General features: G+C 38.2%; 1 protein-coding gene across 1 annotated transcript in view; it reads left to right on the forward strand.

Moving 5' to 3' along the window:
- LOC308420144 (guanylate-binding protein 3-like) overlaps positions 1-12999 on the forward strand; it is a 50103-nt gene that overhangs the window by 20358 nt on the left and 16746 nt on the right. The window contains exon 13 of the mRNA XM_080916050.1: positions 7181-7390. Coding sequence (XP_080772176.1) covers positions 7181-7390 — 210 coding nt within the window. The remainder of the gene's footprint in view (positions 1-7180; positions 7391-12999) is intronic.

Genomic DNA, 12999 nt, shown 5'->3' on the forward strand with positions numbered 1-12999 from the left:
TCAGTTCCTCAGTCGAGACTTCTCAGGTATATGTAGATGTGTGTGTCAAAGTAACAAAAACTATGACAGTGTTTTTCCTCACATTTAACTCTTGTCCAATCTATTTCTTTCTACTGGTCTCTTTTCTTAAATAGTTCTCTCATACTGACCCCACCCTCTCCCTCTCCCCCCTCTTTGTGTGTGTTTGTGTGCATGCATATAGTAATAAACTTAGGTTTCAAAAATGTGCAATATTTGTCCATTGTTTGACCCTTCTGTTATCTCATCTTGTTTCCTCTCTCACAGAATTATACTTTCTTTTTCCCATGACTGCTCTGCACCATACTTCTATGAAATACATGTCAAATCTCTCTACATGTAATACTAAATAACACATTTGAGAGGAAACATGAGAGGTTTTGTGTAGCTGAGTGTGCTACAGCTTCATCCATTCTGCTAACAGCCTACTGTGTGCATGTACAATCTCCTTTACCATCCATCTGTTGGAGAATGTCTCAGCTGCTTCCATAACTGACGACTGTGACTAGCACATCAATAATCATGGGTATCCAAGTGGCTCTGTGATCAGCTATGTATAATGTCTTATGCTTATTATAATTTAGAGTCAGTGTAGAAGTGGGAAATAAATGCAATGAGGGAGGAGGAAAAGAAAGAAAACTTTTTAATTGAAATAAACATTCTTATGGAAATGAACAATGATATAAAGGGAGAAAGAGTGAGAGATGAAAAATATGTTGATTCAGCAAGGAAAATATCTTTCCACAGCACTGGATAACTGTGGGATAGAATTTACAAATTAAAACAAAATATTTTCAAAAGTAAAACCAAAAAGGTTTCTAGAAGTATTCTGACAAAAGAAGACATCGGTGGGGTAGATGAGAAAAACAGAATGAATGGACTGTCTTTTTTTCTAGGATGTCAAGTGTTTGGATACTCTTGTCTTTTCTTTGATTTAGGGCGGTGTTGAGCCTGTGATGGGCATCAAATAGCTGGGTGTGCTGACTTCATCTTAATACTTTTAACTAAGGGGTAAGACATCTTCTCATCAGATTTTTGCTTAGTGATCCTGGCATTTTAATAAATCATTACATTTATTTGTAGCAAGAGTATTATTTATGAGAATCTGGTGGAGTGAAAAGCCCATGAATCTCACGAATGTGCAAGTGGGAGATATCTTCATTATTATTTATTTATTATTCTGCAATATCAAACTTTAGGACATGGGTTAGATTAGCAGGATGAAGAATTATATAAACTGGGGCATTGTCTCAGAGTGCTTATAGTCTTAGATGGTTAAACATAGGAATATGAGTTTAGTGCTTAAAGCAACTGAACCCAAAATATCAGATAAGACAGTCTCATTCCTGAGCTCAAACTACCTCACAAGTATGGGGTGTACATTATGGCTTCAAATCTAGCTCCTTGTCCCCAATGACTAGCACTTTCTTAGAACCCGTTCAGCTAGAAAATCCCTTAGTAACCTTGTGAGAACCTGTTAGCAAACAGTCTCCTTGAATTCTGCACCAGTCACTGATGTTTAGATATACCAAGTACTTCTAATTTCACTTTCTTCATTATAACTTTGTTTGCAGAAATAGCTCTAACTTAACTACCTCAGCAGGAAAGTTTTGCTAATGCTCTGAACCGCCCAGCAAATTGGAGGGGCAAAGTGATAAAAACCAGGTGCAGAAGTCATCTATCAGAGCATCCCAATTCTGTGTGGGAAGAAGTCACATGCTTCTCTTCACTTCCTAAGTTCTACCCAAAGGAAAAATTTCTGCTCTAGGTGAGACAGTGTGTGTGTGTGTGTGTGTGTGTGTGTGTGTGTGTGTGTGTGTGTGTACACATGCGGTGCCTGTGCACCAGTGTGTGCATGCAGGTAAGAGAAAGGCTTCCAGGATACTTTTATCAAACATACACTCAACACAACATTTTTTTTGACCAAAGTACACTCATCTATATCTGATGTCCCTGTTGCCTCCTCTTATCACACCATTTCCATCCTCCTATTATCTTGTCTAGAACATTATCAACTTTTGCTAAATTTCAATGAACTTAACTTCAAATATTGAGTTCAAGTTACTCCAGTGGGATGTTGTACCATTTGTCTCAGCAGATGCCATGAGCTGAACTCTTCCTCCTTTCTACGTAACTTGGGTCTTGGTTCTGGAGTTTCCAAGTTTTTCGGTGTTCTACTCACCATATCAGCAAGCCTTTGCTATTTACACTCTCTTCTTTTTGTGGCTTCTAAGTGTATGATGCTAGTCACGGTGCCTCTGATAGCCTGGTTTTGCTTTGTCTCTACGGGCTGTCATTGTATCTCAAGGGTTTCTGGAGCACCTATGTGTCAGTTGCCATCAAGTATCTATCTGTAGCTGCAGCCACATTTCAGACTTTCACACTCAGCTGCTGATGGAACACCTCATATAGATATCTTAGAGACAATTCAAATAAAAATTCAGAAAATCTCTCCTTCCTCCATTCTAATAATATTAATATTTTTATCACTTGCAAAATTGATCAAATTTAAGACATAGAAATCACTTGATATAACCATTTACTTGTACATGAGAAGTCATGCTTCCACAACTGTTCTTAGCTCCGTTAGCAAGGCTACTTCAGTAGACTTCTGGCACAGTCTCTACATACCTTCCATGAAAACTCTAAACTAAGCTTTTCTTGTCTCTTGTCTTGGACATGTCAGCTGCCAAACTATCCTTTGCTTATACTCTTGGTTAGTCTCATTCCAGCCAGTATGATCTTTAGAAAGGGTGCTGTATCATATATTCTCTGCATAAAGCACCTTCCATTTAGTGCCAGTAAAAAACTGAAGACTAATATCTTTAATGTCCTACATGTACGTCCTTTGGAACTTCTGTTCACCACACTGGCAAGCATGATTTATACTCACTATATAATTGCGTTTTCTGTTTAATGGTTTACAAGTGATGTAACCTTTTTTTTTCTTTTGAAAAATTTTACTACAGTACCTCCCATGTTTGTATTTTTGATAACCTAGCATCTCAAAAAGCACAAGTATCCCTTTGAAGAATTATATGTGCAAGGTCCCCATGCACATATAGATGCATTGATTCACTTGTGTTAGTTCATTTTCCTGAATCACAATTTTTAGCAATATTTGAGGAATTTTTTGTATTTTAATCATGTATTTATTATTGTCTGTCTCTTTAAGTACAATATAAACTCTAGTATTGGCATTCTCTTGATTATTTTAAATTTTTGTCCCAGGAACAGTGCTTGTTCCATAGAAGACATTAAATAGATATTTGAGACCAAGTGAATTCTGAAAATGAATAAACTAGTACATAAGTATGTTATTTTTGAGGGGTAGTGGTAGGATCCACATCATAAAAATGGTATTTTCCCTGTAGCTTTCTTAACTTAATCTGCTATTTGACAGAACTGGCTGATCTAATAAAATCAAAGTTATCATCTGATCAGAATGATGTAGAGGACTCAGCAAGCTTGGTAGGCTTCTTTCCCATCTTTGTATGGACTCTGACGGATTCTCCCTGGAGCTGGGAGTTAGTGTAAAATCTATCTGTGCTGATGAGTACCTGGAGAGTTCACTGGCTCTGAGAAAAGGTGAAAGGGCTCAGAGGAAGTTTGGGATACAGAGATAAGAAAACATCAGGAGCGTTTCTGCATTGCTGGTGAAATTCCTGATCATGTGTGTAACTGTGCTTTCCTCGGAGCTGTTATAGGAAATGAAGTCATAGCTTGGCTGAATATGAACTCTACTGATAACAGCTTCTTAGAGGGAGGCCGTCGTTTTTCATTCCTCTTGTTTTTGTTTTGCTCATTCCACAATAGTTATTTGCCCCTTTTGGGGGAAAGTTATATTATTAAAAGGGTAATATATTTTAAAGAATTTATTTGAAGTTTACTGCATCTAATTTAACCTTCCTAAAAAAACTGATGCAAAAGCTTAAGTTTTAATGAGCTTTGACTGTGTATCAGGAAGTTCTTCCCAAAAAGGAAGTGTTTCATCTTTGTCAGGCAGGCGGAGGAAGCAACTTTTCAAACTACATTTGATGCGGGAGGAGGAGTTGTGTAGTGAATTTGAAAGAACACATAGGCACAGGAGAAAATTTCCTGAACAGAACACCAATGGCTTGTGCTCTAAGGTCAAATATTGACAAATGGGACTTAATGAGATTGCAAAGTTTCTGTAAGGCTAAGGACACTGTCAAGAAAACAAAACAGCAGCCAACAGATTGGGAAAAGATCTTTACCAACCCCACATCAGATAGAAGCCTAATATTCAAGGTATACAGAGAACTCAAAAAGCTAGACACCAGAGAATCAACCAACCCTATTAAAAAATGGGGTACAGAGCTAAACAAAAAGTTCTCAATTGAGGAATATTGAATGGCTGAGAAGCATCTAAGGAAGTGCTAGACATCCTTAGCCATCAGGGAAATGCAAATCAAATCAACCCTGAGATTCCACCTCATACCAACCAGAATGGCTAAGATCAAAAATTCAGATGACAACAGATGCTGGCGAGGACGTGGAGAAAGAGGAACACTTCTCCACTGTTGGTAGGATTGTAAACTGGTACAACCACTCTGGAAATCAGTCTAGTGATTCCTCAGAAAATTGGACATAGTACTTCCTGAAGACCCAGTTATTCCACTTCTGGGCATATACCCCAGAGAAGCTCCAATATACAACAAAGACACATGCACCACAATGTTCATAGCAGCCCTATTTATAATAGCCAGAAGCTAGAAAGAACCTAGATGTCCTTCAGTAGATGAATGGATACAAAAATTGTGGTATATTTACACAATGCAGTACTACTCAGCTATCAAAAACAATGACTTTATGAAATTCCTAAGAAACTGAATGCATCTAGAGAATATCATCCTGAGTGAGGTAACCCAGTCACAAAAGAACAGACATAATATGCAGTCACTGATAGTGGGATGCTAACCCCAGAAAGCTGTGAACACCCCAGAAACAACTCACAGACTTCATAAAGTTCAAGAAAAAGGCCAAAAAAAAAAAAAAAAAAAAAAAAAAGAAAAAGAAAAAAGAAAAGAAAAAAACCATTATGTTTACTCCTTACACACCAAGAAAAATTTGACTATTTCCAGGTTACATCTTGATTTTACATGTACTTTATGCTCATTGTAATTAGTAAGATTTTAATGCATACTTTCAAACCTTTAAAAAAGTCAAGTACTGACAAAAATGTATTCATATACTTTTATGCAAAAATACTTAAAATCTGTACATTTATCTTTGTTTTTCAAAATAAAGTTGTTCAATTTAATATAAGAAAGAAAAAAAAAGAAAAACAAGTTACAAAATTTACCTCCTAGATCTTCAGCTATTCTGGTGTCAAGACTCTGTCTGGTGGCATCATAGCCAATGGGCCATGTAAGCCATTTCTTCTACCTCTTATCTGGTCTTCTGCTCATTGTAGGATACTGACAAAGCCACTTCCAACCAGACCAAACGTCATTTATTAATGTTGAAAATGTAGTGCATGTCTCTCATGGTAGAATTTACTTGGGAACTAAATCTATTTTTCACAATCTCATATTTGTAATACCAAAGGGAGGAGAAATTACCAGAATCTAATGTAGCCTAAGAAACAATTTTCATTTGCTCATGGTTTCCTTAATGAAGAGGTTAACTGAAAGTCACAAGAGGGCAAATACCACATTGGGTTAATGCAACAGAGTAAAGCCTGAGGCAGGACAGGACTTTCCAACTTCAGGAACATAAAGGTTATGTGGCTGAAAAAAGAGAGTGCATGCAAGTTATGGAGTGACGATGTGAGGGTGATGTCCTGATAGAGCAGAATATGACAGTAGGAACTTAAAATTGGTCCCAAGCTTTGTAGAAAGATCTCTAACTTATAGACACATAACACTTGAATAGAATTCAGTGGTCATTGGGTTAGGATAAAATTATGGCAGTATAAACTGTCAAAGAGACATAGAGGCTAATATATTTTGATATCAAATATAAAGGTTTTCATTATCTTAAAATATGACAGCATGGTAGGTCCAAGAAGGTACTATAAATATGTCACCTCAGACTAAAGCTTTTCATTTCTTGTATATTGTATTATTTCTTGAGAAAATATCAGGAGAAAAAAATTTAGTTTTTGGAGTGGGTTATTTGTATTTGAATAATTTAATATTGATTTTTCTCAATACTTATAAAAAGGAACATCATGGTGTCAGGCAGCTCACTAGCCAGGGATGTCAGTCAGATAGTAGAGTGATTTACTAGCATTTAGAAAGTTGTTGGTTTGATCCCAGCACCACATAGACTGGTAAAGCTGTGAAAAACCTGTCATCTTAGTTTTGCAGGAGTAGAGGCAGAAGGATCAAAAATACAGTTTCATCATTGTCTACATACATATCACAGTTAAGGGAAGTCTGAGAGATGTTAGACTATTTTGATAAATAAAATCAAATAAGTGAGCACACACACAAAATGGAATTAGAGATTTAAAAGAAAGAAAAAAGAAAATCCATGATTCATCTCAATTATAGAAACAGAAAAGAAAGTGCAGGACTGACTCACACAGAACTGTTGAGAGGAAGGACCAGGCACCTGCTCTGACTTGCCTGAGAACTGGTTCCTGGGATGTGGTGCTTTCAATTCTACAAAGAGCAAAGATGTAAGAAAACATGAATGTCTTGGTTATTCTATACCTCTCATGAAAACAAAACAAAACAAAACAAAAACACTGGATAGACCCAATTACAGACTGTGGAATCAGGAACAGTAGCATGCCGAATTAAAAAAAAAAGTAAGTAAAAGAAAGAAAGAAGGAAAGAGGAAAAGCAGCAACAAAACCATCCACAATGAAGGAAGAGGAAGAGGAGAAAGACAATGACAAGCTTTCTCTTTGGCCATTTAATGAGAGAGAAAGAAAAGATAATGAGAAGGGGAATTTTTAAAAAGTGGTGATAAAATAAGAAGACACAGTGTCTTGGGCCATCTAAACCCTGTCCAGAGCAATTCTATACAAAATTCATCTTTGGGACAAATGTAGATGCAGTAGAAATAGGCTTTGCTGTCTGGATCTCACGGTTAATGAATTATCCCTTTGGTGTTCTTTCATAGAAAACTGTGAAAGCAATTTACTCTGTCCAGCAACAAACAGTCATTTTGAAACTCCTTTATATAGTTCTGAAGAGCCTGGTGCAGATTTATGTCACTGCCATCAACAGTGTGTCCCTCCCCTGCATAGGGAGTGAAGTGATGACTTTGACCCAGATAAAGAACCCCGCAGCAATGCAAAAGGCCATCACTCACTATGAAGAACAGATGAATCAGAAGATCCAGATGTCAACAGAGAAACTCCAGCAGCTGCTGGACTTACACAGGACCTTCGAGAGTGAGACCATTGCAATCTTCATGAGGAATTCTTTCAAGGAGGTAGACTAAAAGTTCCAGAATGAATTAGGAGTAGATGTGACACTCAACATCTTGAGAGTCATGAAAACATGTATCTTCTAGAGAAGATAGATTTTCTTATTCTCTAAGACAGGAATACTCAGTGATGTGCACAGATTTACAATGGCTATTGAAAGACTAGATTCTGCTAGACTTTGATTAAAAAAAAATCTGGCACTATCGTTAACCACATCTTCCACAAATTTTCATTTCGTTTATTATTAAAAAACCATGGACATTTGATCAGTGATGATCCCTCCCTGATTAGCATGCCCAGATTTTACTAATAATACATTGTTGTGATTAAAATTTCTAGTAAAGCTAGCTAGTCAGTGTCAGGATAAAATACGTATCTTCTCATCTAACCTACCTTCAGGATGTAATGTATACAGATTTTCTATTCCATTATGTTTCTCAATGTTGAGACTCACATCATTATTATCTTTACTGCTCACTAGCTTCACAGTGACTCTCCCTGTCTCAGTCAGGGTTTCTGTTCCCGCACAAACATCATGACTAAGAAGCAAGTTGGTGAGGAAAAGGTTTGTTCAGCTTACACTTCCAAAGGAAGTCAGGACTGGAACTCAAGCAGGACAGGAAGCAGGAGCTGATGCAGAGACCATGGAGGGAGGTCACTTACTGGCTTGCTTTCCCCTGGCTTGCTCAGCCTGCTTTCTTATAGAACCCAGGTCTACCAGCCCAGGGATGGCACCACCCACAATGGGCTGGACCCTCCCCCCTTGATCACTAGTTGAGAAAATGCCTCACAGCTGGATCTCATGGAGGCATTTCCTTAACTGAGGCTACTTTCTCTGTGACAACTCTAGCTTGTGTCAAGTTGACACAAAACCAGCAAGTACACCCCCCACACAGAATTTTATATCAAAAAAGTATTTATTCTTTTATTGAGTACTTTTAGTAAAGTATCTGGCCTTAGTACTCAGTGTAACCTCATAATCTGACTAGAGACCCCTGAAATTGGTATTGTTCCTCCTGCTTCACACACAAGGAATTAGCTGTCTACAAATGTTAAGGACACAAAGCAGAGGAGTGGTATATTCAAGGAACACACAAGAGCCTGTCTAACTCTAACCTTTGTGATCTGAACTTTCCCTAAAATCAGAGCCTTGGAAATAAAATGGTTTCCTATAATGGTAGCATCTGTGCTTAGAAAGACAGTCAGTTTCTAAGTCAGGAAGGATGGGCAGCAGACGGGATGTCTTCAGCGATTCATGAATTAAAGAACCTGTTTCTGAAGGGACCCACTGAGACCTTACAGTGAGGTTAATAATGTGGCCTCATTTAGACAACATTCTCTAGTAGACTGCTGTTTATCTCCTTCCTATCCACCACCAGTCCCAGCTGGAATCCAAGCAAGATGCTTTTGTTAAGAAGAACATGGACATATCATCAGCTCGTTGCTCAGATTTACTGGAAGGTCTCTTTGGTCCTCTGGATAAAGAAGTGAAGAAGGACATTTTATAAACCAGGAGGTTACTATATTTTTCTTCAAAAGAAACAAGAGCTGGAGAAAATGTATAACCAGACTCCTGGAAAGGCAATTCATGTACACGGAAGTGTTGGTAGCATTTTGTGGTGCTTGGTATAGAATCTCCGTCAAATCCCAGTGATTGCAAGGAAGGTATAATGCTGTACCCTTGTCCTATATTCATCAAGGTAGTCAACCATGATACAAACAGCAGCTTCTTCCTTGGGCATACAATTGGATCTCTCAGATATGTTTGTGGGAATCATTCATTCTCATTTATTCAACTAACTGTCCAATAGTAATTAATTTATCCCCAATGTTTAGAGTACTTCTTAGGGAGCTAACCTGCAATTTAAGAAATAACCAAGCCAAACCACACCAAGTAACTAGTAAGTTCTCTCTCATAAGTACTAGGTAATACTAGCTTACAGACTATTAATAATCATAGAATAGCACTTGGCACATAAATTGTCCTCATATCTTCTAGAAGTTAACCCATTGAGTTCTGACATCCATTCTATTGTGTATTTATTATTATTATCTCATAGAGAGAAAAGGAAATTGTGCAGAAGGAAGTTAAGACCTCACTAAAGATTACAGAGTCAACAAGCTTCACAGCCTGAATGAAAATCCAGGGTAAATTCCCTTTGCCATTAGCTATTATCAACTGCCCTACTTAGGCAGTTGAGGTCAAGATTAGATTTGAATATTTTCAAATTGCCGCCAAGATCAAGGCAAGTCTTATAAAAGGACACATTTAATTTGAAGCTTGCCTACAGCTTTAGAGAGTCTATCATCCTGGCAAGGAGCATGGTGACACACAGGCAGGCACGGTGTTGGAGAAGTAGCAGAATGCTTCATATGCTGAGCTACAGACACTGGCTTGGCGTAAGTTTTTCAAACCTCAAAGCCTAATGGCGCAGTCGCTCCAATAAGGCCATATCCCCTAATCCTTCTCAGTTTCACTCCCTGATCTTAGTAAGCATTGAAATATTTGAGTCCATGGGGTCATTTTCATTCAAACTACCATGATGACAGTCCTTGAAATGTCATGGCAGCATTCTGGATGCTCTGATAATGATTTGTTGCAGTCACTCAGGCAGGAGGGAAAGTCTCAGGCCAGGAGGTTTGGTTGTAACAGATGACAAAAAAAAAAAAAAAAAAAAAAATGTTCCTGGTAAATACTTCAGGGCAGGGTTCATGCTGGAAAGTGCAAGGTTAAAAGAAAACAAATTCAGTGGTATTACCGTAGAAATTTATCTTCCTGTGTTCGGGTGTTCCTTGTTTTTTGTCTTATTGGTCTTTTTGCTTGTATATTATGATTTACACTTTTGTGTTTTAGTGGGTTTGTTTTGTGTGTGACAGTTTCCTGGTTTTGTTTTGTTTTTTTTTTTTGTTTTTTGTTTTTGTTTTTGGTGAGGGGTTGTTTACATGGTTGTTTGTTTTTGTTTGTTTGTTTTTGTTTGTTTTTTTTAAGGAAAGAAGAGGAAAAGGCATGGATTTCAGTGGGTAAGGAAACAAGGAAGATCTGGGACAAGTTGGGAGAAGAGAGCATATGATCAGAATATACTGTATGACAAATTGTTTTTTAACTAAAGGAGATTACATTTTTGAAGCTAAAATCAACACTATAAGCCGAGGGTAACATATGAAATAAATACTTTCAGGGGATAAAGCATCAAAGACGCTGACAGATGAATGGAGTGACTTGTTACCAAAATTTGAATGGTTGGAAATAATCCAGTCTGAAGGTGATCTCAAATTAATTTTAAAACCTTAAACTTAAAATACTCTTTGAATTACAAGGTATTTGTAGCATATTTAATAAAATTAAATTTGATTAAAAACGTATAGCATGATTTATCTTCAACTCATAAGTATTTCTCATTCTAACTTTCTTCAAAATCTAGGCTAAAGTGATGTTGAGGACGTACTTTGAGTCCAAGGAGGATGTGGGGATACACTTCTAAAGATGGATCAGTCACACACAGAAAAAACAAACAAACAAACAAACAAACAAAACAGCTTGAAGGTAAGAGCTATTGAGAAGATTCCAGATGTTGGAAATTCTTAACATCAGCTGCAATATTGGTCCATGTGACATCATCATTGTAGAGAAAAAAATGACAAATGTCACTCTTAGCTTCATGGTGGCTGTTTTTAAATCAGTAGACATGACTATCTCCCTTTTTATTAGCTGGTTTTCAGGGTTATGACTCCATAAAGTAGTTTAAAAAAAGCAGTGTGCCAAATTTACTTTTAATTTCCTTTGCTTTTTCCCCCCTCAGTGGAACGTATAAAAGCTGAATCCACAGGAGCTGCAAACAGAGCATTGGAGAAAATGCAAAGGAGGCATGAGATGCTGATGGAACAGAAGGAAAGGAGTTACTAAGCTCACATGATCAGCTCACTGAGAGGATGGAGAAGAAACAGAAAGAGTTAATGGCAGAGCAACAAAGAATCCTGTCCCTTAAACTTTAGGTACCTGGCTGCACTGAGTTCTGACAACGCTGGGTTCTTTATTTGGTTAGGTTTTGTTTGTTTGTTTTTTGGTTGTTGTTTTCTCTTGTCATTTATTTTTTATTCACATTACATTCCAATTGCCGTCCTTTCCTTCTCTCTTTCCAGTTCTGCTGTTATAATTATTTTATCCCCTTCCTAAACCCCTCCCCTTCTTCTCAGACAAGTAGGGTACCACCTACACTCTAAGACATCTAGAAACAGCAGGACAAAGGATATTCTCTCCCACTGAGACCCAACCATTCAGTCCAGGTAGGGGAAGGGAATCCAATCAGAGACAACCCCTGCTCCAGCTGTTAGTAGAGCCACATGAAGGCCAAGCTTCACATCTGCTACAAATTGGGGGTTGGCTAAGTTGAAGCCCTGCATACTTTTTGATTGGTGTTTCAGTCTCTGGGAGTCTCCATTGGCCCTGGTTAGTTGATTCTGTGGGTCTTCTTGTAGAGTCCTTGACGGGGACTTCCCTCAATTTTATCTCCAACTCTTCCATAAGACTCCACCTGATGTTTGGCTGTGGGTTTCTGCATCGTTTCCATCAGCTGCTGGATGAAGCCTCACAGGATACAGTTATGCTAAGTTACTCTCTGCAAGCATAACAGAGTATCATTAATAGTGTCAGGGGTTGGTTCTCTCCTATTGGAGATGGGTCTCAAGTTGGACCAGTCTTTACTTGGCCATTCCCTCATCTCTGCTTCATCTTTATCTTTGTGCATCTTGTAGGCAGAACATATCTTAGGTTGAAGGAGCTATGAGTGGGTTGATGTCCCCCTCTTTCCACTGGAAGTCTTGCCTAGCTACAGGAAGTGGCCAGTTCAGTTTCTAGATTTCCTGCTGGTAGGAATCTCAGCTAGTGTCACCCCTATAGACTCCCTGTAGGCTTGTCCAACCCAGTTTTCCAGCTGGTCTCAGAGATGCCCCCCACTGATTTCCAGTCTCACTCCCAACCCTTCCCTGCCCCCTTCCCTCCAAACCTGATCACCATAACTCTCATCTCCTCTCCCACCCAGTTCTCTCTCTCCATGTACCTCTGATGACTATTGTGTTTCCCCTTCTGAGTGAGAGTCACACATCTTCCCTTGGGATTTCCTTATTATTCAGCCACATAGAACCTGAGTATTATAGCATGGCTGGTTATCCTGCATTTATGGCTAATGTCAAATTATAAGTAAGTACTTAGCATGCATGTCTTCCTGGTTTTGTGTTACCTCACTTAGGAAGTTACTTTCAAATTTCAGCTATTTTTCCTGCAAAATTCATGATGTTTATGTTTTAATAGCCAAAAACCATTCCACTCTGTAGATTTATCACATTTTCTTTATCCATTCTCCAGTTCAGAGACATCTAGGTTTGTCCAGTTTCTTGTCATTATAAATAAATCTGCTGTGAACATAGTTGAGCAAGTGTCCCTGTGGGATAGTGGGGCATCTTGGGGTATATACCCAGGAATAGTGTCCCTGGGTCTTGAGATGAAACTATTCCTAATTTTCTGAGAAGCTCCCAAATTGATTTCCAAACTGGTTGTACAAGTTTGCACTCCTGCC

Source organism: Micromys minutus (assembly GCF_963924665.1).
Source record: "Micromys minutus genome assembly, chromosome: 4".
NCBI classification, from domain to species: Eukaryota; Metazoa; Chordata; class Mammalia; order Rodentia; family Muridae; genus Micromys; species Micromys minutus.